At 42.3% G+C, this 26,213-nt stretch overlaps 2 protein-coding genes across 3 annotated transcripts; both read right to left on the reverse strand.

Moving 5' to 3' along the window:
* Positions 1 to 1,975: 1,975 nt before the first annotated feature.
* Positions 1,976 to 5,628, reverse strand: PRR18 (proline rich 18). Its single transcript, XM_054820536.1, has one exon. The coding sequence runs from the start codon at positions 3,796 to 3,798 to the stop codon at positions 2,686 to 2,688; it is 1,113 nt and encodes a 370-aa protein (XP_054676511.1). The 5' UTR covers positions 3,799 to 5,628; the 3' UTR covers positions 1,976 to 2,685.
* A 143-nt stretch (positions 5,629 to 5,771) lies between these two features.
* On the reverse strand, positions 5,772 to 25,578 carry SFT2D1 (SFT2 domain containing 1). Of its 2 annotated transcripts, none has more exons than XM_054820537.1 (8): positions 25,349 to 25,578; positions 18,296 to 18,382; positions 16,727 to 16,809; positions 14,278 to 14,359; positions 11,013 to 11,048; positions 10,181 to 10,239; positions 8,727 to 8,756; positions 5,772 to 6,573 (listed from the first exon to the last, which is right to left on the reverse strand). In XM_054820537.1, exons 1-8 carry the CDS (start codon positions 25,409 to 25,411, stop codon positions 6,534 to 6,536), a joined length of 480 nt encoding a protein of 159 aa, XP_054676512.1. In that variant the 5' UTR covers positions 25,412 to 25,578; the 3' UTR covers positions 5,772 to 6,533. The 2 variants fall into 2 exon arrangements, 1 of the variants encoding a protein (XP_054676512.1); XR_008576400.1 differs by lacking the exon at positions 5,772 to 6,573 and adding an exon at positions 13,670 to 13,981 and having other exon boundaries at positions 8,726 to 8,756; positions 25,349 to 25,572.
* Between the last annotated feature and the right edge of the window lie 635 nt (positions 25,579 to 26,213).

Raw genomic sequence — 26,213 nt, forward strand, 5'->3', positions numbered from 1 at the left:
TTTATGGGCATTTCACATGAAAGTATTCAGAACACTAGGGGCATCATTTATCATTAAAAGACAGCAGAAAGGATAGTGAATACCGAAAACAATAAATCTTGATGTTAGCGTTTAGTGAAGGAGGTACCGCTCCAAGCAGACATTAGTTACGTGAGTCCAGAGAGCCCAGTGGCTCTCAACATCCAGCCCAAAATCAGGATTACGTATCCTCATCTCAGGATGAGCCCATCTCAGGCCCACTTCCAATTGCCACGTATGATGACTTATGTAACACAAAAGATGTTAGCTGCATGATCTCTGGGTAGCTTTGTTCAAAGTAATTCTTTAGAAAAAAATCTGTCCAGGCACTTCTCAAGTTCTCAAATTCTTCTTTCTAGTGTACTTTGGGCAGGTTCCTTCTTTGTTAAACTTGGCAGTCCCCTTCTTCCCCTCCCACCATGCTCTATTTCATGCTGTTGTGCATTCAAATTTATTGAATTTTCTGCTGCACTTCAGACTCTGAACAAAGCAGCTTTCAGCCTCACAAGTAAGCTTTATGATGCATCAGCCCTTAATGAGTGAATGCATTTTCACTGCAATTGGAGATACTGATTATAGTCAATATGAAAGCACAGAGCAGTTCTAAAGAACAAGATCTGTGAGAGTCCAGGACACCCCTTTATAAACTCACATTGCTAAAAGAGATCCAAGAGGATCCAAGAGCTACAGCTAACCTACTACTGTTTTCCTCATTGTTAGAAGGGGGTGTGGGGAACCCCAAAGTGGGTCCGAGATCAATCCAGCATAAATTAAATTTGGTAGGAAATTTGCAGTTGTTAAGGCAGATTTGCTTGAAGATGTTACTGAAAATTGATGAATATGGCAGAACATGCAAACTCAGTTCAAATGATATGATGATACATGTGTTTCATAGCTAGCACTACAAATGACTCTCTACATTTCCTTAAATGAAATAGAATGACTTGTCCGTACATTCTCAAGCTCCATGTTTTTCTCTCTGGCCTTTCAGCATTGCTATTTTACATCTGTTGTCACAGATGTAAAATATTATTGTTTTCAATGACTGTATCGATGCATTTAATAAATATTTTCTCAAAGCATCTCCCCTCTCATTCCTGAAGTTTCAGGGGGAAAAAAAAGTGTTTGAACAAATCTGGAGCATAAGGGAATACTATACAAAACATAGCACATCACTACGTTGTGCAATTAATCTATAGTTTATCTCACATGATTTAATGGTACAGTCAACACAGACATCATTTGGTGTAAACAACTGACATCTACATGAAACGTATAATTCCCAATTTGTTTTACTGTGCGGGGTAAATGTTCCTACATACTCAAACATTCCTTTGCAAAATATTTACCATACTATAGTAAATATTTAGGTCTTACTTTTGTTCTGCGAAGTTGGGTAACAATACGAGAGCGGCCATAAGAGGCCGAGCCAACAGCTGTAACCCTGTTAAGATTTACCTTTTCCTTTCCACCAGTAAATTTGTACCCTTAGCCTCTCCCGCCCCCTCCTCGCCTCTCCCAACACACACAGCTCTGACGAGCAGCAGGTACGGCCACAGCCTGGAGCGGGGGGAGGCCGGGGGGCTGCAGCGGGTCCCGGGGGTGGGAAGCCGGGGCCACGCCAGGGGAGGCTGACAAAGGATGCTGCCGCTGCGCTGCTTCCCCCCATCCATCCATCCATCCTCCCTCCCTCCCTCCTCCACCTCATACGATGACAGCAGCTCGAAAGGTCGGATGTGTCTGAATTACGGCCTGGGAGGGGGATGAAACCACGCAGTCCACGCACAGACCCAGCCTTTCCACTCTCGTTTACCGGCGCAGACGCGTCCCCGGGCGCAGGGGAGCGGAGCAGCCTCTGCCCGCGCCCGCCCCCATCCTCCTATTGTCTGGGGGTCTCCCCGGGAGGGCTGCTCCCCGCCACCGAGCCAACACGGCGCGGCGGTGCCCGGCAGGGAGGGGCTCGCTCCCGTCCGCTCGATGTCCTGCCTTCCTCCGCCGCACTGGCTCGTTCCTCTCGCTGAATTCCCGCCGCTGCGCTTGCTCAAGAGACGCATCCAACGGCTCAGCGTTTTGTTTGGAGCCGAGTTGTCGGTGACTGTATCACCAGCCATCCTAAACACGCAAATATTTGAACTGCACACGCTCCCCGTGCGGTTATCAGCCCGCCATCCTTACCTTGAGGACACCTAGACAGCAAATACAGAGTCTGGCAGTCACAGCCAGATTAGGAACAGCCCGGCATGAAGCTACTAAGGCGCTAAGGCTACTGCAACACGAAAGTTGAGTCATTTATTCAAATAAATAAAAATGAACTTTTATGTACAAATATACAAAATCATTACGCACATTTTATAAAGTAGTCAGAAGTCTTAAAAAAAAACGGGGGGGGGGGGGAACAACGAGGGGCGAGGGAGGACGCCCACAGCCGGGCTCCTCTCGCTCCCAGCACCCGGGCACTGGCGGGCGGAGGCCGGTGCCGCTCCTTTGTCCCTCGCCCCGACGGCGGCGACACCGCCCCGGGGACCGGCTCTGGGCCGTGGGCCCCGCCAGCCCTTACCGTCACCCGCCGGCTCTCCCCCGGCGCGGACGACACCACAAAGGACACAACAGCTACGGACAGCGGCATCCCCCCCCCCGCCTCCCCGAGCCCCGGTCCCCCGGCGGGGCTCAGAGGGTGCCCAGGTGCGGCAGCGTCTCCAGCCTGTCGGGGCGGTCGCGGCCGGCGGCGCTCTCGACGCCGCGCAGCCACTCGGTGCATTTCCGCACCAGTCCCTCGTCCACCGCGGCCCCCGCCGCCGCCGCCTCCTCCTCCTCATACTCCTCGTCGTCGTAGCGGTGCCTGTCGTTGAGCAGCGAAATCTTCAGCAGGGCGCGCAAGTCGCCGCCGCCCGCCCGGGCGCCGCGCCGCGCCGGGGCCGCTCTGCCGCCGGGGGAGGGGGCAGCTTGCCCCCGCTGCCGCTCCAGGCTGCGGCGCTGCAGCACCCGGATGGCCTCCGGGGGCAGGCTCAGCGAGAAGCGCAGCGCCGTCTCCCCCGGCGCCCCACCGAGGCTCTCGCAAGAGCGGCTGCCGGCCCCCGGCGCCCCCGGGCGGCCCCGCGGCTGCGGCGGAGCGGGCTGGGGCCGCGTCCCTCGCTCGGGCGGTGGCCTCCGCGGCGGCTGCCGCTGCAGGGTGGAGCAGGGCCAGGAGCTGGAGAGGGGGCCCGCCCGCTCCGGGGGCGCTCCCCGCGCCTTCCTCGCCGCCTTCTCCTCCGCGGGCCGAGGCGCTGCCTTCTTAGGGGCCCCGGCCGCCGCCGGCTTCTTGGGCTGCGCCCGGGCGACGACGGGAGATGCGGCGGCGGCCGCCGGCAGGATGGGCGGCAGGGACGCGGTGCGGCCGGGAGCTCCCTCCGGCTCCTCGCTGCGGGCCCAGGCAGCGGCGGTGCGCGCTCCGGGCAGGGCGGCGCATCTCCCCGCGGGCGGACAGGGTCCCGCTACGCGCCGGGGCTGCAGCCCCATGGCGAGAGGCGGACGAGGAGCCCCAGCCGGCGGCGGCAGCGCGGGGTGTGGGCTCCGTCTGCGCCGACAGACGCTGCTTTTCCCCCTCGACAACCCGCCCCCCTTCCCGCCCTTCGCCCGCCCCGGGAACACCCTTTCCCCGGCGCGGGGTGGGCGTGCGGGCGAGGATGGGGGTCCTCCCGGCGCTAGTCGTCCTGCCAGGGCAAGCCGCCCCGGTCGGGCCCGCCGGCGGCGGCTCCCACCCGTCCCACAGCAGAGCCGAAGGAAAGGTACGGCGGGGCTCATTCCCCCGAGGGCAGGCAGGCTCCCGCTTCCTCTCAAAGTCCTCAAGTGCCCAAGCGTGAAAGGAGAGGCTTTTAATGTCACGTTAAACTAGCACCCTCACACCATCTTCAAAACATTAATGATATTCTGAGCTTCCTGACTACTTGACTTACCGTGAATAAATGCAGGCAGGCTGGACAAAAGTGCTGTCAGCCACACTAAGACCTAGAAATTCCAAAATACACAAGCACCTTCGAGGACTAGAGCAGCCTCGCTTGTTAAGGAAGAGCCTAGTCCAGAGCTCCTTCTTCCTAGCCTCAATTCCTTCTGTGATTGAGGCAAAGCAGAGTGCTCAACACTTAGAGATGGGGTTGGGTTTTTTTTGAGGAGGCAGAAGGCAGGCATTTCCTAACTTTTTAAGTACTCTAAACAGTAACAGAGGTTGGTGGTAGTAATAACTAAGCATATCTTTCCCATGAACCCAAGATTAATACAACTCAAAAATTTTGTCTCAAAAGTCATGGCATATACTTTCTATAGATTTTCTTCAAAGTACTATTTTAATTAGGGTACCAGAATTTTATCCAAAGATGGGTACGATGTATGCAATCCACAGGGATAGAGACCTCAACATCTATGGCTTCAGACTGTTATGAAAGGGTATCATACCATGAGGATGCACCAATTGTGAGCTTTTGGGATATTCCTACACAGCAAACAAAGATCCCAACAAAAGAACACAGTATGTGTGCTCTGTATGCAGATGAAGAAAGTAAATCCTTAAATGTTCAAGAGAGAAAAAAATAAATAAGAAAAAACATGGTATCACAGACCTAAGAGCATATAAAAGTATACCCACTGTGGAATTTTTGGACTTCAGTTCTTGAACCCATTCTGTTCTGGTCATCTAATACTAAGTGTTAACTGCCAAGTGTTAACTTCATTATTTACCACAGTGCGTAAATTAAAAAAAAAATCTGAATGACTAATACCATTCTAATTAAAGATGACAGCAAAGCTGATTATGTACCAGAACTTGTGGCTGACGGGCAAAACCAACTCTGGAGCAAACCACTGCCCGGTCCTGAAGCACCAACTGGTGGGATGGGATCTCCCCAGTGCTGGTTATGGTCAGTAGCAGCAACTGGGACAGGGCAGTGACAGTCACTTCCAGGATAACATCCATCACTACCTACGCACATACTAGTTCCTCTTCAATGCAAACTTAAAACTAAAAGGAACTGCCAATTCACTCAAGGGTCTGCCAGCACCCAGGGGCTGTGATGGGCAGAGCTGGCGAGGCTGTCACTACGCCAAGCAGCATGTGTGGTGTAACGAGCCCAGGAGCCTGCTGCACAGTCAGGACTACCCTGTGTCCTATCATCACCAGGAAGGGTGCCTCACTGGCAAGTTATTGTTACTAATCAGTTAAAAAGGTGTGGCTTGGTTGGTAGTTTAGCTGCAAAATCATGCAATCTTCCTTTATACAGCTTCCCCAAAAGATGTTGCTATTTTGTGCAACATACGCTAAGATTTAACAGGAACGTACTGCAATTCCTCTCTTTAGCCTTGAACCCTGAATACTAGAAGGCAGGGTTTTCCCCCTTCCTGACACTGCAGCTTACATCTTTTCAAATCCATTCCTTCTTCTATCTGTGGATTAGCAGAACAAAAAAAATAATCCAAAACAACTAGGGTTTAGAATGCAGGTAAATCAAGCACATCCCTCCTGTGCTAAAAAGAACCTCCTGTAATATAGTATCAGCCATCAAACACTATGGATTTAACTTTGCTTCTGAATAACAAATAGCTCTTAGTTGCAAAAAAACTAGAAATGAGAACATCTTGTTGAAGCTAGGCAAATTAGAGTATTTCACTTCTATCCATTATCAGTTTAAGTCAGAATGAACAGTTTCTCTAAATACTAGTACAAAGAAGCTTTAAAGTCACTTCTGCAGATCTAAAAACCAAGTTTCCATATAGTCATATACATATCCCATTTTTGAATATATTTTCTATTTATTCAAGTGTAATGCTGAAATTTTCAACCCTCTAGCAGATTCCTAAATAAAAAATAGTTTAGGCACTTTTAAAACTAATTTATTTCACAATCTGATTTATACATTAGCCATAAGTTCTTTTAGTAAAAAGTATTTAAGTATGAAAGTAAAAAAATTATCATTTAAAATACATCTTTTTAATAAAACCCAACAAGCTTTCAACAGACCTTTCACATATTCTTATTAAGCTTTTTCCATAAGGCACAAGTATAGACATTTCAAAGGAGAAGTTAATTATAACTTATCAAATCTTTACAACGTTTATAAAACTCTTTCTTTGGAAAAGCATACAGTGAATAATACACAAACATAAATGGCACATTGCAAATTTTAGAAAGAACTGTAAATGAAATCTTTATGCATACTACCCAGATCTTAGTGGCTTGCCTCCACTGGGGAATAAACTGTTGCTGGATGCAAGGTAGTTTTAAGACTACTCTGCACAAAGTACTTAAATGCACTTTTTTGTTTAAAAAAAAAAAGCCTAAAAGTTCCAGGGTGAACACAAACAGTTCGCCCAATTTATTTTTAAAACTGCTTCTAGTAAAAATTATTTAATCCCCCAAATGCAAAAGGCAAGGAAAATACTAAGTTGTTACTGGGTATTTCATGAGTGGAAAAGTATAGTCTTCCAAGCAAACTTCACAGAGGAATAAAAGTTGGCTTTTAAAGCATACAGTGGTTCCTGTGTTTAATTTACCCTAGACAGGATGAGAAGCATTTAATCACAGCATCCCTTTAAAAAAAAAAAATCAGTTATTTGTTATTTTCTTTATATACATATCAACCATTACATACTTAAAATTAAAAATGTTACATAAAGACAAAAATCAGTATTTTATCAAATGCAGCCATCGTTACATTGAGTACATCTACAGCGCCAGCTAAAGCAAAGTCTTCAGCCCTCTCTGAAGCTCAGCTCTTCCACACTGTTGACACTCAAGCAGATGCTAAAACGCAGACAGTGTTAAAAATTGTTCCACAGCACACTTGGTGGCTTAGCAAAGGTCAAAGCCTTATTTCACAAAGGCTGGCCAGCAAGGGCAGGGCTGAGGAGCATGCCAGGGCCAGACAATCAGCAAGGCTCAGGTGTTTTGAGGCCAAGCCACATGTGAGTGGCAACATTACATTGCAGGAAATAAAAACCCAGGCTGAAGGGTTTAAAGTGCATGTACAAACAGTGCAGGATAAAGAGCTGGCTCAGCCTTAAGGTTTGAAAGGGCTGAAGGGGTCTATTTCTTTAACTGACAATAAACAAACTGTTTTCTGACTATTCTATACTTACATCACTCACTATAGTCCCCTTTATTTTTTATTCTCTCAAAAATGTAACAAGGAGTGGAATTTGTATTCTCTAGTTAGTCAATTTGAAAAATGAAGAAAAATACTATGACCCCTTTAAAGTCACTGTATGTATTTTTTTGTTGTTGTTCTGAGGTTTGTTTTTTTGTTTAGAGTGTTGGGTTTTTCTCTGCCATGCCAGCAGGAGAGCCATCATTAATTGAAAAGAAGAAGAACCAACCGTGAACAAGTAAATTGTTGTTAAGAGTAAAACATTAACAGAGATAAATCAAGTAATGACAGTTTTGTTGAAATCAAGATAAATGCATACTTTAAACAAATTACATAAGTGTCCACTGGCACTTAAGATGGTTTAGATCACTATTTCTGTAAGAAAGGCAGCCTATACAAGAAATTTATGACAGCATTCCACATGAGCAAATAACTCAATAATCCCTAAAGAAATCACCATACTACTAAAAAGCAGCCTGTGTAAAATCCAGTTCTCTGACTCATAAAATCTAATAGACAAATAAACCCAAAGAAATTAAGTGATGCATATAAGTTAATGTTTTTCTGACCAGAACTCAAAGTACTGTTGGTAGGGAAGAAAATACTAGTGACCAGCAACTCAACTTGCTTTCTGTGCAGAGCAAAAAAGAATGACCCTGCTGAGACTGTCACGTGGCCACAGGAACTGTAAGAATTCAGAATACTACTTTTGATTGGGTTAGCTTGAAATGTCTGAAATAGTAACATGACAATTTGAAGCCTGAGTTCATTTAAAGCATTTAATTAATTGTAATTATGAACTACTATCTTAAAAAAAATTACTTAATCATCCCTAGATCAAATCTGAAGCTTTAAAAACAAATCCGTGGTACAAATTTTTTGGCAAAGTTACAGAAACACTACAGGAAGATATCAGAGGAAAGGGATAGACAATACTTTGTATTCTTCCCCCACCACCACCTTCACTAACAGAGAACCTCCTTAAGTAATATAGAGACATGGAAGCACTTTATTTTTTTTAAATACACACTAGTGAAAAACAAAACTGCATTTTACATGAAACATTATAGAAAAAAATAGATTCTTCAGTTTGTGGTTTCACTGTGTTTGGCTAGCTTTCCTTCAATTTTTATACACACAAGAGTGACAAGAGAAGCTTGCAAAAATGAAAATTACATGAAGCATTGCCTTTGCCTTTCCTAAAAGCTGGAGGAATTCACAAATAGACTTAGCAGCTGAAACTGTGCTTTTATTTGTTTGCTTTTAACTGAAACCTCAGATCTATAACTTTCTTTAATTTTAGTACTGGAAAAGTCACTGTTGCATCAATGCATTTTTAAAGCATTGGAGAATTTAAACAAAGTCGATTTATTTTCAGTGATGAAAACTAGAATGAAATTTAACAAAGGGAATTACTATGCACTTTACTTATATTTAAAGCTTTTATTAGGTATTACTTCAGCTATGTCATTTTCTAAAAATTAAAAGGAAAGGGAGAAGATTGTTTTTTCACATACTGAATTTAAGGACTTCCCCCCCCGCCTAGCATAAAGATAACTGACTTTTGTTAAGATGGAAGTAATTATGCCGACTCACCTTGCAAAAGGAATATATGACAGACTATACCTGAAAAGGAGAGGAAAAAAGTATATTTGCGAGTGTTCATGTCTCTCCTAGAACCCAATTATTTCACTTCAGTCCATAGTTAATAAAAGCAACCTGTTGTAACAAAACTTTGAATAATATTATGTACTTAATTTAATGTTTACCTGAGAAAAGAAGACATGCTTAGACAAGAACTAAAAGTTCTGCCAAGATTTTCCTGGTTTCCTTTTTCCTTTTTTTTGGTTCTGTTTTTTTTTTGTTTTTTAATATAGTTCATAATTTCTGTTGCACATAAACTTAAACAAAGCAGATTTACTAACATCAGAGTCAAAAGGAATGGAGATTTCTGAGAAAACTGTATTCTTCAAGATGACAGAGAACTTTTTCCAGTTTAAAAGACAATATACATTACTATACAAATATCCATCTCACCACATTATTTATGTAACCCTAAACACAGATATATGCTGTAGTATGAATAACATGCAACACCTGTGATGCCCCAACAGCTGATAATTCTATTATCCTCTGAAACTTGCTTCACACAAGCCTCCAGGCTATGTTTTATTCTCATGCCCAGAATGATCAAGCTCTAGGACACTTAGCAAATGCAAAGCTGTCTGCTGTAAACACGTAGAACATAGTTTGAGTTAGCGGTCTTCCCTCTGTCTAGCATCAAGCATTTACCTGGGCCCGGCACGATGCCCAACAGTCCCTATCCTGAACAAATGGGTGTTTGTCCTCAGCTCCAAGTTTAGTACAGACACTGTGTGTTCAGGGCAAGTTCAAACAAGAACTGTGGTCACCTTGGATCAGCTAAGAGTTAGTAGTAATTCACCTGGGACAAGGAGACCAAGTATGTTCAGTTCAGTTGTATCTCCATGGAGACAGCAGTCACTTCCAAGATTTCTGCCAGGCTTGCAAGCATTCACCTAACTGTGCTCACATATTGCCAAGCCTGGCCTTTGAGCACATCTGGATGGTCACCCTAGTACCTGCTGCACTAAATTTAGCCTCTCGCATCCACCTGCTCTTTCCCCAGTGCTGCACAATATTCTTGGGGAAGGACACACCCTATGAAAGTGTTATTTAGTTTCTTCCATTTCAACAATGAAAATTTAGTTAGAACTCAAAAAAGAGGGAGATAATCAAAAGCAGGGCATACAGTTACTTTCACAACAGAGAAAAGGTGTGAGAATTTTTTGCATATAATTCCTTTCATAATGCCTCAATTAAGTTCACACATTGCAGAATATACTTAAAATTACCATCTTTGCAAGATGACTGCATATAGATTTTGCTGAAGTTATACAACCTAGCTTAGAAAAACAGATTGAGGCTAGCATTTGGGCACATGTGTTATGCAAAGCGTATATATTTAGGTTTATAATCATGCGGGTGTAGGGACAGGGAGAAGAAATTAAAGTTAATTTTAAGAATCTTACCAGGTCATTGCCAAGAACTGCAATATGCAGAATAACACCGCCAAACCCTTTTTGTTCCACTAAGTAAAAATAAAGCAAATATTGCAAGTTAGTTCATTTTGCACCAGGCTATACTGTAAACAATTGCAACACCCTGTTCAGCCAAAAATTTAGTTAACTGACGATGCCTGAATTTCCTTGTCTTAACTTAATTTGCTACTCCTTCCCACTCTGACAAGTTTCCATTCGTTTTATCCACCACTCTGTTAGCATCATACTATGAAAACCTTCTCTAGCTTTGAAAACATGTAACAGCATCAATACTAACACTTTCACTTTTGTTCACGATACTGTACTTCTCTAAATATGGAAGTTCACTCCAGCTACATATTTACTTTTATGGAACATAACTACAGCCAGTTTTTCAATCAAGATGCCTGAAGGTACTTGCTCTGTCTCTCTTCCTTTGTCTTAATGAGTTTAATGTTCTGTGCCCATGGTTTCTGAAGACCACTATATATTCTCTGATATTCTCTGACATAAGTACACATCACTAAGACAACAGTATATTTTAACTTGCTTTTCTTAGTTCTCAGACCAGAGGTCTGCAGACTGAACCTGATGCTCTAGATTTTGTATTCTCATCTACATCACATGCAGGTGGAAGGCTACATTTGCTTTGTAGCCAACAGACTCATCACTCCACCTAAACTCAATTGCAGTTAAAAATGCAAATACCACACACGCAAGCTCATCTTTCCTCTACAACCAATCTGTATGTTAAAGCTGTAATACAATTAATAAACTAACCAACCTAGACTGCTTTTTAGAGGAACAAAGTATTCTCACTTACCCAGAATACAGCACACAGAGTCAATACTAGGAAAAGCTGGGGGGAGATGAAAGGAGAGAATGAATATTCAAATACACAACAAAGCAAATACAGTAACTGTTTTCATGTTTTCAATGGGTAATCAGTATTTTCAGAATTGACTCATGAAGCAAGCAGAGCCACAGACTGTCACACAGTGACTGTATGCTGAACTCCATGTAAAATGGCATTTTCTAAAGCACAGTATGATGTGCTCCACGGCCAGAAGGGCAGGGACAAGTCTTAGAAGAAAGAGGTGGCAGGAATTGACTTCAGGAACCAAGAGGAGTATAATTAGGTCTGTGTAGCCTCATGTGGTAGGTCTCTTAAAGAGGTGGGCTTAGGTGATAAAGCTTGCTTGAAAGCAACCAAGTAGTCTGGGAACCACTATTCTATTGTTTCAGTACATAGTGTAATTTTGGATCTAGTATTCATAACATCAACAGCTGACAAGAAAGTATGTGCATCACTATGAACAACCCGTTATTAAAAACACACGTTCACAATTACAGTATTTGGCAAACAAGCTCTGCTGCTTCTGCCAGTGTTTTTTCATCTTCTGACAGTAATAAAGAGCCCACTAGGGAGCAGCTGCCTCATATGCAGTGAAAAAGCTCATGTGAAGCTTTATTCAAGCTACTTATACACCTTTGATGGAACATTACAATGAAATGGTTTACTATGCCAAATTAATCACACCATTTTTGCATCCATCACTTTGAACTTTCCCATTAAATCTCACCTGGCTCCCTCCGTTTGTCATTACACACTGTCGAAAACAGAACACAACTCTAAATTTTTCCCCCCAAAAATTGTTGACATTTCACTGAAAGAAATAAAAACATAGAATCATAGAATGGTTTGGGTTGGAAGGGATCTTAAAGACCATCTAGTTCCAACCCCCCTGCCATGGGCAGGGACACCCTCCACTAGACCAGGTTGCCCAAAGCCCCATCCAACCTGGCCTTGAACACTGCCAGGGATGGGGCAGCCACAGCCTCTCTGGGCAACCTGTTCCAGTGCCTCACCACCCTCACAGGGAAGAATTTCTTTCTAACATCTAATCTAAACCTACCCTCTTTCAGCTTAAACCCATTACCCCTTATCACTACATGCCCTTGTAAACAGTCCCTCTCCAGATTTCTTGCAGGCCCCCTTCAGGTACTGGAAGGCTGCTGTAAGGTCTCCTCAGAGCCTTCTCTTCTCCAGGCTGAACAACCCCAGCTCCCTCAGCCTGTCTTCACAGGAGAGGTGCTCCAGCCCTCTGACCATCTTTGTGGCCCTCCTCTGGATCCGCTCCAACAGCTTGATGTCTCTCTTGTACTGCAGACCCTAGAGCTGGAGCAGTACTCTAAGTGGGATCTCACAAGAGCGGAGTAGAGGGGCAGGATCACCTCCCTCGACCTGCTGGTCACACCTCTTTTGATGCAGCCCAAGACACGGTTGGCTTTCTGGGCTGCAAGCGCACATTGCCGGGTCATGTTGAGCTTTTCATCGATCAACACCCTCAAGTCCTTCTCAGCTCTGCTCTCAATTCATTCTCCGTCTACCCTGTATTTGTGCTTGAGATTGCCCCGACCTCACACTTGGCTTTGTTGAACTTCATGCAGTTCGCATGGGCCCACCTCTCCAGCCTGTCAAGGTCCCTATGGATGGCATCCCTTCCCTCCAGCATCTCAAATGCACCACACAGCTTGATGTCATTGGCAGACTCTCTTGAAATTTTCCAAGCATATTTGTGACTCTTGAGTTGCCCATAATTCTAGCTTTGTGTTAGGATGGGGAAGAAAACAGTCAAATACAGAAAAAAGTATTCTAAAGTTTTCCAGTTGTTCCCTATATTACTGAAATTTTCTATCCTAACAGCCTTAGCTCTCATCCAATGTTCCTGTTCCCTATTAGATGAAACCTTTTCATTCTGTCTTTTCCTAACCTTGTTGGTAGATTCTCTGCACAGGTAGGTAGGTCTGATATTTTTTCTACTCTCTGTTTTCCTTCCATTTCCCTGACATGTCTTGTTTCTGTAGCCTTCAAAGCAAGTTATTTTCTTTGTCTCATGTCTGAGCTCAGCAGATGACAGGATAACAGAGCAAATAATTTTTGTGCTGGCTGTTTTAGCATGATAGCCTAGGCCATCAGCTTGACCAGAAAAAGCCCACAGCTGTAAAGCACTGGAGAATTCTTGCTCAGCAAACATAGACTCTAGAGAATTGGAGATATTCCTGGACATTTTACTGCAGACCTATGAAACATAACTTCCCTAGGACTTGTAACTTGGTATGATTTGGAAGAGATGGTAAAAAGTCACCTCTTCAACAAAGCCTGGAGTCCAAGCAAGGATCAAGTCACTTCTCCAAAAGATGTGGACAAACATGAGCTTCTTAAATGAAATAACTCTTTTTTCATGTGGTTGTGTGAAAGTGAGAATATACAACCCATATGACAGCCACCCAGAAAGAATTCATGAAGGGTTTCTTATCCACGTCAGCAGTAATCAACTAGAAAAGAAAATTATATGATAGGAAGAATAGGACAGCCAACTACATTTCAAAAATAAAAGTGGAAACAAATCAGAAGAAACAAGAGAAAATAAGTACAGAACAGAGAAACAGCAAGGGTAGAAACATGTTTTTAACTACCTAATATAGAGTTTTGGGATAGGAATTCTGTGACTGGGGACAGGGCTGGTTTTTCCATCTTCCTGGAAGAAGTGATGATCACGAAAGTAAAGGAGCCAAGAACCTCACAGTGGAGAAGCATGAAGCTGAACACGTGGCTTCCCAGACTTTAGGGAGAGAAATTGATTTTCTCTATTGCTTTGAAAACACTGGACCACTAAGCTATACAAACAGAGCTGCAGCCAACAAAACTGTCAGGCTAGACTTGGTGACTGCTGACTTTTCATGGCAGCTGAAAAGTCTCTCTCTAGCCTTGTTCTTGAAGAAATTGTTCTAGAAAACAAATTAGAAATAATCAACCTAATATAGCATTTAATAAGAAATATTTAGGAAATAACATTTTACTCCAAATCATTGATTTAATAAAAATTATAATCAATAAAAACACAGGCTTATAGAAAGGAGTTAGATAATCTTTATGATATACAGAGCTAATCAGCTTGACTACTATTACTCAGTACAAAGAAGAGGTAGACTGAGAAATAACCTCTCTTTAGTAAAGCCTCAGGTTTAACTTTGAGGCTAAAGAAAAACTTTTTAGCAAGAGGAAGTAAAGATAGTGTATTTACCAACATCACAACTGTGGCTATTAATCTTTTTGGCTCAAACATTGCTTTCAATTGCTTCAGTGGCCCCATCAGGAAACAGGTACTAATAGGAGAGAAAAACAAAACAAATGGTAAATCACTTTCAAACAAATCGTTGCAAAAGATAGTAGGTAATTAACCAGTTTTTCAACAGTTAAATGAGTACAAAGGCTTTAAAAAAAAACCTATTCTGTGTTTTGCAACAGAGACCTGCTAGAATGAAAGGTGAAATACTCCACAAATTTAGTCCTGGAAACAGCTTACGTATTGAGCCACCCTTGGTCATGAAATTCTTTCCAAAACATTACCACTTGTAGCAGACAGTTGTCAAGTTGAAGTCTAGTGAATTTCATGTTGAGAGCGTTCTAAGGACTTGCTAAAAGAATGAAAGAATACAAAGACCAAACTTCTGTAGAAATTTTCTGTTTAACAATAAACTTCTTACCCAGGCAACATGCCAGTAGCTACAATCAAGATTACAGGGAAGCTCTCTTTGCCCAAACTCAGTAAGCAAAAAGAGAAGGAAAAAGTTCCGTAGTTTGTATTAAATTCTCCTGCTTTATTCTACTCAGTTTTCATTCTCCCTTCAAATTAACTACAATCAGCAATACTATGCTGTACCTATGCAAAGAAATGTGATACGAACCAAGAATTCACAATCGTAGGAGTAATTATCTGGCTTCAAGTATTCTGAGATGAGTCTCTTCCTTCCCTGTCAACTGAAGCCATTCAGCTTTGTAGAAAATATTTAGTGAGAATGCCTGTAACCTTGTGGTGGTCTGAATGCTTTACTACAGAGCAGGAAACCTAATTTAACTCCTTTTCTAATTAATATTTATTTACATGAAATGCAACAGTCAGTAGCAGGGAAGAGCTTGGTAGAGCTCCCTCCTGAAACCAGTCATAGGCCTGGTGAAGCATGCATCTTCTAAGACAGAAGAAATATGGGAGTCCACACACCAAGCAGTAACCAAACCCATGATCTCCCATACCCAGATGTTCCCCTACCAGCAACTTTGTGCATATATCCCCTTCTCTTCATTATTTTTTCTTCAATACATTGAATAGAGAGACCTCAGAAGTCCATATGAAATGGAAAACCAAGTTTTCTCAATTCAATAGGAAAAAAGGTTTTAAATTCACTGCAATCCAAACTAACTTATTCTCAGTAATTTTTAATCTTGGCTGCTAGGCCATAAAATTAAATTAAGACAAAAAAAGATCTGAACTAGAATAAAAAAATTTTAGCTAGTGGAAGGATAGGGATGATGAAAACTTGATGGTAAAAATGAGGGAGATTCAGGCCACAGAAAATAGGCAGAAAAAAATAAAGAAAGCAAAATGCATTGATGCTAGCCTGATTAGCATTGAAGGACAGACATCACAAGAGATTCTCTAGAAAAGATTCTCTAGAGATACAAGAGAGAATCCATAGGGAGCAGAAAGGCTGGAAAAAATTCTAGAGGTCTTCTACTTACAGAGGATATTTCTTATATAGAATGCATTCTGTAGGAGATATGTTCATCACCACAGAGAATAACCAAATAAGTATTGTTTTCATGTTTATCGCTAGGAAATTATAGTAGAAACAGGCTAGACAAGACTATTTAGTAAGAGTGGTAACTACATTTGTTTTAAATACAGACTCACGAACAAACCTGAAAAACTTCAAATCTCCTTCCCAATTTAGGACTTTATTATTTCCTACTGTTTGTGGAACACCGTTGCCTATTGTTTGTATCTAAAAGGACTACTGATGGGGAAGGGCTTCTCCTTTTACTTCTAATTTTGGTTGGAGTCCAGACTAAAGTTTTTCAGGATTCTCCTAAAAGAAATACCAGTCTGTAAAAGCTTTCCTATGAGTTCATTGACAATTAGACTTGACTAGTACTACGTTTCTAAAATGCTAATGTAATTTTAAACAATGAAAACACACCCAAAAAACTAGGTTAAAAAATCCAACACAACAAAACAAAACACCAACAACAAACAATAAAGACTAAAGTAAGGAGAGAAAGGGAAACAGGATGATCTCTCTGTTAAAAGCAAAAGGCTCCTTCCAGTAACAAAGTACGCACACATTGGGCAGACTACCAGTCTGCCTCTGAAATGGAAGCACCTCTGTACCTGACAGAAGGACTTAACTGTAAAAAGTACAAAACAGCCAGCAATTTGTTATTCATACTTCAGATAGCAGTTGTGATGCGTCTACACGTAAGACATCACAATGGGGCAATAACAAGTGAATAACTGATAATCACTAATTATGATAATCTTAAAACTGCAAGACAAACAAGATTTTATGTTATTAGCATTTCAATACAAAACCAGTGCTGTTTATACACAACATAGACATTGTTTTAGAGTAAAAGCAAATGGAAATGTAGATGAAAAAGAGGGTACTTTAATAATAATAATTAAGAAATCGTACCTGGCTAACGCGGCAATATTTCCCAGGGTGTAAAACACTGCAAAAAGTTTGATCCCCTTTGGGAGCCATAGCAATGCTGTTCCCTATAAAAGATAGGGTTTTTGTATGTTTGTAATTAGTTAATTCAATTTATTACTATTTTATAGTCTATAAATATATTTTCAGACTATGAAGAGTGTCATTCTAACATATCAGCAGAGTATACTGTTCTCAGATGTGTAATATTCAATATTCTGCATACTTCTATCGCCACCTACTGGCAAAATAATGTATTGATTTACTATATTTCACAATATTTTTACAACTAAGCAATGTTTGTTTATATTGTTTATAACATTTATTTGTACTGTTTATACTCTATTTATGACACTTTCAGTTTTGTTACAATCCCCTCTCATAGGTAATACCAGCAATTGTTCTGGTTTACCTCTGGGTCTCAGGGAGTCTTAAACCACAAGTTTTGATAAAGAATCAGAAGCTTCCACCTGCAGGAGAATCCAGTGAGTGGCTATCTCTAACTAAGTTCCTCAAACGATCACCAGGCTGCTCCTCCACAGCTGCTTCTTCCTGCCATTACATAAGTCTCCTTGGTTTAAACACTTTTCACACTAAATGACAGAGCAGCAGCAGTCATTTAAATAATGGCAAAACAGAAACTAATGCACACAGAACAAGTTCCTCCATCCTACTACCATAATGCATTATGAGTCAAGGCAATCTGCCTGAGAGTCTCCACAAAAACTGCAAATGTCATCCACGCACATTAGCCAAAGGCTGCTGACTAGCTTACATCAAAAGTCATGCTCTGTGAAGAACCAACATCCTACTTCATCATGAAAAAAAAACCAGAAAGAAAAACCACAAAACCAGCAGTCTGGATACTTCCTCAATGTTATTTCACCTGCTTCTGAGACTTTCCATGCAGATGGAAGAACTGCTTTGTACTGCAAGTTACCTGTGTCAGACCCAATCAATTTATAGTTTTCAATTTTTAAGTGCAGGCTTGAGCCTCCTGCCAACACAAGTTCAAGAATGAACAAATGACTTGCTGACTGTAAGATCAGTAGAAACATAGCAGGTGTTTCAAGTGTCAACATGCTACCACAGTCATCACCTATTGATCTGTGAGTGTAACAGGTTACACTTGTGGTTTCTTCAGCCTTAAAAACCTTTCAAGCTTCCCTCTCCTTGTCCCCTTTTATTGGAAAGAATAAAAACAAGATAGGTATACACTGAACAGCAGCAAAAGCTCTTTCGTATTACACTACTCACAAATCTAAATTAAAAATATAGCATATTTTGTCAGCGTTCAGACCTTTTAGTGAGAAATGTTATTATGCTACAATAAAAATGCTCTCTGCTGTAAGTGGCAGAAGGATGGTCAAAATCATAACTTACAAAACAGCCACCCCTACATGTCAATTATACATTTAATGTCCAGTTAAATTTATGGATACAACATTTAGGATACAGGATAAAGCAAACACAGAATCACATACAAAGCATAAGTATAAATGAGGTTCTACTGTAGAACATTTAATAAAATACAGGAGAAAAAAACCTACTTACAAGAATAGAACACACAATGCCAGCAACAAAACATATGGCAAACCATCTGAGTCGAGTACCATAGCTGAGTGTTGAGGCATCGAGGACCTTAATAGGAGGGGGAAAAAAAAAAAAGAGGGTATTACAAAACCAGTTTTGAACAATTTAAAGGACATTTTTTCTTTACTACTGAAGTTCTTAATTTCAAACAAAATTTTTTAGCCAGAAACAGTTATTTTACCTTGCTTAACAGTTGCTTGCATATTAATTATTTCAATTTAGGAAATTATATTAGCAATTTGGAAATGTATTTCTAAAATAAAAAAGACAAAACCTGTGAAGGTATATCCTGGCACTCAAGCAATACTGCTCCACTTTCAAACAGACTTTCTTTCACCACACAATTATAATTGAAAATTCTCACAATTGTACCAAAGCAGAAGAATGAAGGAACCTTCTAGCAATTTGCAGACAAATATATCTATTTGTGCAGCACTGTATGTTCCTATAGACATTACTACCTTTTCCTGTTACTAGACAGAACCCATTACAGAATCACAGAATGTTAGGGTTGGAAGGGACATCAGGAGATCATCTATTCCAAGCCCCCTGCTAAAGCAGGATCACCTAGAACAGATCGCACAGGATGGCATCCAGGCAGGTTTTGAATATCTCCAGAGAAGGAGACACCACAGCCTCTCTGGGCAGCCTGTTTCAGTGCTCTGTCACCCTCACTGTAAAGAAGTTTTTTCTGATATACACATGGAACTTCCTCTGTTCCAGTTTGTGCCCATTGCCCCCTGCCCTGTCACTGGGTACCACTGAAGAGTGTCTGGCCCCATCCTCTGGACACTCGTCCTTTAGATATTTATAAGGGTTGATGAGATCCCCTCTCAGCCTTCTCCAGGCTAAACAGACCCAGCTCTCTCAGCCCTTCCTCACACAAGGGATGCTCCAGTTTCTTCATTATCCTTGTAGCCTCTGCTGGACTCTCTCCAGTAGTTCCCGATCTTTCTCAAACTGGGGTGTCCAGAACTGGACACAGTACTGCAGACGTGGCCTCACCAGGGCAGAGCAGAGGGGGAGGATAACCTCCCTTGACCTGCTGGCCACACTCTTCTTAATGCACCCCAGGATACCATTGGCCTTCCTGGCCACAAGGGCACATTGTACATGTTAGTACAAGTATCCACTGCAAGCATTATGATTCCCCTTCAATTACTGCTCCTTACAGGTGAAGGTGTAGACAGATTAACACAGCTTGTCTCATCAGACAGCTAACTTGCTGAAAGCAGTAATTTTAGTTCCTGCTTCTCCAGTGTGACTCCAGAACCTGCAAGACCCTTTAATGAGCTCAGCTAGGTGACACAATTCACGAAGCAGGAAAAGAACTAGCGTTCCTTCTGTTCTGATGACTTAGTCCTATGCTAGACTGAATAATGAGCCAAACCAGCTCAGCAAGATGTTGGAAAAGCGGCAGGGCTGATATAGGGAGAGGCAGATCCACATAGCTGACAGGAGAACAGCCCCTTTCAGCACAAGTGACTTGCTAGATATGCTCAGCTCATGTTCTCCACCCATGCTGTAAAAACAATGTATTTCAGCTTACTCCAGGTCACCAATTAAATACTGGTCTATTAAGTGAAGTGTGGTTTCAGCTTATGTAAAATGACTTTATTATAAAAAGCTAACTTTCCTATTTGTTCAGATAACAAGAGGACAAGTTTGCTTGTGTCATCTAGTCTACAGATATTTTCAATCAAGTATTATTAACCAAATATATAAGTTAGGGCTTCCCCAACCAATGAGTTTGATGTTTCTGCTACTTTTCTGAGAACTTTCTCTTTCAGGTAGTGATAAGTGAATGAATGAAATTTAGTTACTGCTTATAATAATTTCACATCTGTACAAATGAAGAATCCATACCTAGTTTAATAGAAAAGGGCCACATACAAGTACACATTTATGTGCTGCAATCTGAACAGCATGTGCTGTGATCTGTGCAGCATCTGAACATATGTCAACAAGGAATAGCTTGGACTACTTTCTACTTATAAAAAAATTACTAACCTTATTTAATCAAATTAAGTACTTTGCATATTTACTTCAGAAGGGGGATGAGAATAGTAAAAATAATCTTTTATATTTGCATACTGTCTGAGCAGATGCAGAGTTGGGATAGAATATTGTTCTGAATTTTCTTTCCCGTTCTCTGTGTTCAGCAGTTAAGACAGAACTTCCCAAAGGTCAGAAGATCCAGCTTACCTTGTCAGGTCCAACTCTTTATCCTTACGTATGCATTAAAGAAAGACAAAAACAGTAACTGAAAGATGGCTTAGTATTTGAAGTCATGTTTGATAGTCATATTCCTGAATGCCTATGTATGTAAGAAGTGCAGGAAGAGCTGGTAAAACATAACTGAAGATACCCATTTGAATCATGCTTTTAGTCACACCTATTCATGCAACTAATCACATGTACACAGGGAAAAAAAAAATAGAAAAGAGTAAAAATCTTTTCCATCCCTGCTCAGAAATGAAGCATGGATGGGCCAAGACTACTGGTACACCCAACGTATGCATTTCAGATTGCCTAGAAAACAGGGAAAAGATGAAGTTAAATTGTTTCTTCAAGTGTATCAGGCATATTGCTGCCACTTACTAATATTCTATTTCTAGTCTTGATATCTGACAGTGTTCCTGAAACAACGACCAGGAAATTTCATTTTTCTTATGAATCTGAAAATATCTTTACCTTCATTTAAATCCCTAATAATTATTAGGTAGAAAAAATAACACCACCATAAATAAGTGAACCACACAAAGGCTTGGAACAAAAAATGCCACAAGATTTAAAATATGAATTTAAAACTAGTTTAATATATTTTATGGATTTAATTCTTAAAAAATTAGATTGACAATACATGCACATGAACTACAGGAAGATAAACTGTGGCATGAGGACTGCCAGAGCACAACAACATAGTATTCGCTGTAATAATAAAACTAAATAAATTAATGGGCATTAAAATGAAGGATGATCCTCCAACGACTCCTGATGGCACCACCATTTATGTAATCAATTTGAACCTAGTTAATGCGATGTTTGAAATCCTGAAACTGGAGATCTGGTAATGTATTTTCCTTAGTCCCTGACACCCAATACTTTATAGGTTTCATGGACGCAATGGAACAGGTTACTTTTCCAAGATGTCTGTTTCACCCCTGTAGCAAAGCACCTTGCTGCAGAGGTTGAGTAACAGGTACACAGGTCAACTACTTAAACCAGAGACTCCAGCTTGTAGCCTGGCGTTTTAGCACAATTTGTAAAAGTTGAGGACCTGACACGGTACCTGCCTGTTCTGCTGTATGTGCTGTAGGAGCAGTAATTTCTGTAAGAGGGGCTGTGAGACACCCCAAAGTAACAGTTTAGTTTCTTACACCTACACTCGGAGACCATGAACCAGAACTCTAAGAAAAAGTTTTTAAGTCTAAGCTGCCTATGCAACAAAAGCAGGAAACAATGTAAGGGTGACTGGAACTTTTTTTAATTGTCTGACATTAGCCATACAGCTAATCCTAGATTTCAGATAAAAAGAGTTGGCATTACACTCTACTTAGAAGATTGAGGCCAATTCCAAATCTTTGGGGAAAGATTCATATGGAGAACTGTGCCGTGGCAGCGGCAAGGGAGTTTGTGTAAAACATACCCTTCTGCCTGTACTGCTTATCAGCTTGTTTCTAAGCAATAAAAAGAAAAAAAGAAACAGAAATCAACAAACAGAAACCCTTAGTTTTCTATAGCTAAGCTTTAATGCCAAACTCCTGGGCAAGAAGCAAAGATTTTTCTTCCCAGGATATTCCAAGAAAATATTACATCGAAGAAATGACGAAAACATCCAGAAATCAAGAGGAAACCCTAAGCACAAACTGGAATCCGGAAGCAGACTTCCTGAAACATAAGGAACAGTCTCCCAACAGTCTAACACGCAAGTTGCAAGCAACAGATAACAGTGTCTTTACTGAACAGCTTGCTACAGACACCCAATAAACCATATGAATGATAATCTGCAAGGCTGCCTTTGTTCCAAACCATTTCTTGTGGTTTTGAAGATCTACCTAGGCTCCCTCCATACATTAATTATCTTACAGAAGTTTTCTATGTGGGCAAACAAAAAAATAGAAGCACTTTCTTTTACCGGTTTTAAGATTCTAGGAGTTAACAATTACATCTTTTCTTGATAGTAAATGTAAGAATATACAGGTAATGGAGAAAACTCAATTTCAAAGAAATGTTGAGTACATTTGCAGAATTGAGTTGATAAGCAATATTTCAAAAAATATTTGTAGAGATTTATTTTCATCTTTCCCTAACAGGTTTCCTTATATGTATTTCTATCAACACTTTAGAGTAAAATATAAGAAATTTAAATATCTGGTCTATTCCTCCTTGCTAAAATATTGTTGAATGCTTTAAGCAATTGTCAATCTACAACCATCATGAAACTACAGCCAGAAAACAAGCCAATGTGTCAAAGGGGCTGATTTTATATTAGGTTTGGTGTTGACAAAACTAAACAGCATAATACTGCCCTGACAACATCATTACACTGGTATATTTACAACTTATTACTGATTTTTTTTGTAATCAATTCCTTTAATTCCTTTTTTTACATATATTTAGAATAACTGATCTAATTGTAGAAAGAAGCAACAGTTGGTCATCTGAAGAGTTTAGAAAGTACAGAAAGACTTCATTGAATCATCACACAATTGTCTCACTATATAGAATCATCACAGAATAATAGAATGGTTTGGGTTGGAAGGGACCTCAAAGACCATCTAGTTGCAACCCCCCTGCCATGGGCAGGGACACCCTCCACTAGACCACGTTGCCCAAAGCCCCATCCAGCCTGGCCTTGAACACTTACATAGCCTTTTCTTCTACTTTACTTAACAGGAATTACTGCTGACTTCATGGTAATGGTTCTGCAAAAATCAAGAAGGAGCAGAATACAGACACATCTATGAACATAAACCATATGATGGCTCTTACACAACTATCAGCTATTCCAAAGAGAGTGCCATTGTTTTTAACCAAACACATGACTCAGTTCCAGAAAGGTTATCTAAAACAGTTGGAAGATTTTACGCACAAAATACATAACCTTATATTTTTTTCACAGCCTTACCTCTTAAAATGTGTCCTTCACTGCATGGGTGCACAAACTTTTTGCTCTATTACACACACTTTAAAAATAGTCAACACCATTCAGCTGTAAAGCTATAGCTTTAGTGAATGTCATATATGAATTTCCTCACTAAAAATAAGCTTGATTTCCAGTGTTCTACAAATACATTCCTACTTTGAGAGAAACCGACAGAGACATCGTCTAACTTACAACACTTGAGTTTTTCTTCAGTGGGTATTTATTTACTTTAAAGAAGATATTTCTGGTTCACCTTCTCAGCATGAAGCACCATGCCAAAGGTGTATTTATATGTTTTCTTCTATCATGAACTGCATAGCCTTTAAATATACGCAGATTTTTCTTATTTAAAGTCTTCTCCAGCTATAACAACATCACTACATGCAATAATCATATCATATATAGCTTCATTACTGACATTTAAGAAATGACACATTCTCAGCTCAGTTCTCCTTAGGATATATACCTCAACTATAAAATTACTAAATACTTTAGCATTTATCTATTGATTGTTGCCTTAAAATGAACATCACAGCATCAAGTAAGGGAGAACTCTATGTCACTAGCATGTGCCTCGTTAAATGTGCATTAGGATGGCAAATTAACTAATTATCTTAGACTTGAACTAAGATTAACAGAAATTTAAGTATTTCTTTGATAATCCTGTGATAAGATCAGAAGGTGAAGCATCCCTCCCAAATGCTGGCAGCAAGCTCTGGTGTGACATGGCACAGATGCTACACTGCTTCCAGAATTCATCAGGTGTAGGTACAATTTAGCTGCTTTGCTGTGGCAGAGACCAAGTTCATCAACCTTGAAGACCAGCAGCAACTCAGTGCAAAGACAAGCAAAGCATGTCAGCAGCAAGCTGCTGGAACTAGTATCATGCCATAGACACCAACTATACTGAGGCTGTGCTGGTTCACCAAGGTTTATTAGCTGCAGCTCAGATCCAGGCTGCTCTACGTTCCAGCTTCCTCCACTGTACTCCAGCATCCTGTAGCACACAGTAACGAGATACTCTGTGATGTGGGGCACTTCGACCTGCAGTCACACCAATTAAAAGGGAGCTGATGGTATAAATGGTTCTTTTTAAGTATGGTCAGCTTTGCTTCAACCTAGAAGTGAAGTCTCAGATGAGACGATGAGGAAGATAGTGGGGAGGAAATAAAAAATTAAATTGAACATGAGGAGCATGGGGCAAAAAAAGGAACATCAGCACAATATACACAAAGCTATCTCTGTCTAGAGAAGGTCTTTGACAGCTTTTGCAAATTCAGGGGCATAAGAAAACAGAGAAACAACTTAGAAAGAAAACCTCTTGTTTAACTGATCATTAAGTACCAAGGCCATGTAACAGGAACAATACACACAAGACAAGGAGACCCTGTTATCTCGAAGCAGGACACAGAAAATAAAACCAAAGGATCCCAAATCACCAAGACAACAAAGAGCTTCCCCAGATACCGAAAATTCCCCAATTCTTACTCCAGGGCAGGGCCTGGTGCCCACAAACCTCGTCCTTCGGCGCACGCAGCAAGCTTGCGTTTCTCCTTTGCCCCCCGCCTCTCCCGCTTACCGACACGGACGGGCATGCAGGCAGACACCGAGGGGGCGAGGGGTGTGCGGGCACAGGCCAGGGAGAGGGAAGTGCTGGGAACACCGCGGCGCCCAAGACCGCGGACAACAGTGGGGCCTTAGGGCTGGGAGGCTTCAGCGACCCCCGGTCACGGCGCCGGCGACGCTCAGCCTCCCGTGGAGAAGGGGCGCCGGCCCGCGAGCCGCAGCTCGGCGGCCGTTAGCAGTGGCCACTAGGCCGCCGGCGCGGGGAGAGGGAAGAAGAACGGGTCCCCGCCGGGCGGTACCTGCGCCGTCAGTCCCTGCTCCTCGTCGTCCTGCCCGGTCAGCACCCGCCGCAGCTTCTCCATGCCGTCGCTCGGGCAGGACCGAGGCGGGCCGAGCCGCACCTGACGGGACGAAACCGCACTCCCCTACCGGGCCGCGGGCCCACCCGGAAGTCACACACACCCACAGACTTCGCCCCCTGACGGTGGGCAGAGCTGCGGTTGAACGCTAAGCCGCGGCGAGATCCCGCGCCTGCGCACTGGGGTACGGGCGGGCGGGGGCGCGGGCGTGGCCTGCGCGGGGCGGTTCCCGGCCGGTGCTGCGGGCAGTGCTGCGGGGTGCTGCCGCTGCTGCGCGTGACGCATTGCCGGGGGGTTTGTGCAGGCCTCGGCGGCGGCGCTGAGGAGGAGGGCAGGCGTCTTCGTGGGCCCCGGCTTCATCGCTCGCTGCGGATTTGGCTTATTTCGATATGCACGGAAACGCGATTTGCATGAGCTCAATAGTCCGAATTCGCCGTTAAATAAAGCCTTTTGTGTAGATACGGGGTGGTAACGCCATGATTATACGGGGCTCTGCTAGAACCGCGCTGCAGAGGGAAGGAGCCAGGGGCACTGGCAGGCTTGCCTGTCCTGGGAGAGGCTGCCTCACCCCCAGACCGCAAGTGTCCTCTTGGGCGGCAGGGCCTGTGCCGGCTTTTAGCTTGGTCGTGGCACGGAAACGGTGCAGGTGGGCTGAGCGCATGGTCATCCAGCTGTCGGACAGTGGGTGTGCTGCAAACACCAATGCAAACAGCCTCGGCGCTCCTTGAATTAGGCGGTGTCTGTTGCATCCTGCACACCACCTGCGAGTAAGCCAGGTGCTTTTCCAGCTACGAATGAGTGGAGC

The sequence above is a fragment of the Grus americana genome, chromosome 3, assembly GCF_028858705.1.
Source record: "Grus americana isolate bGruAme1 chromosome 3, bGruAme1.mat, whole genome shotgun sequence".
In the NCBI taxonomy this organism is placed as follows: Eukaryota; Metazoa; Chordata; class Aves; order Gruiformes; family Gruidae; genus Grus; species Grus americana.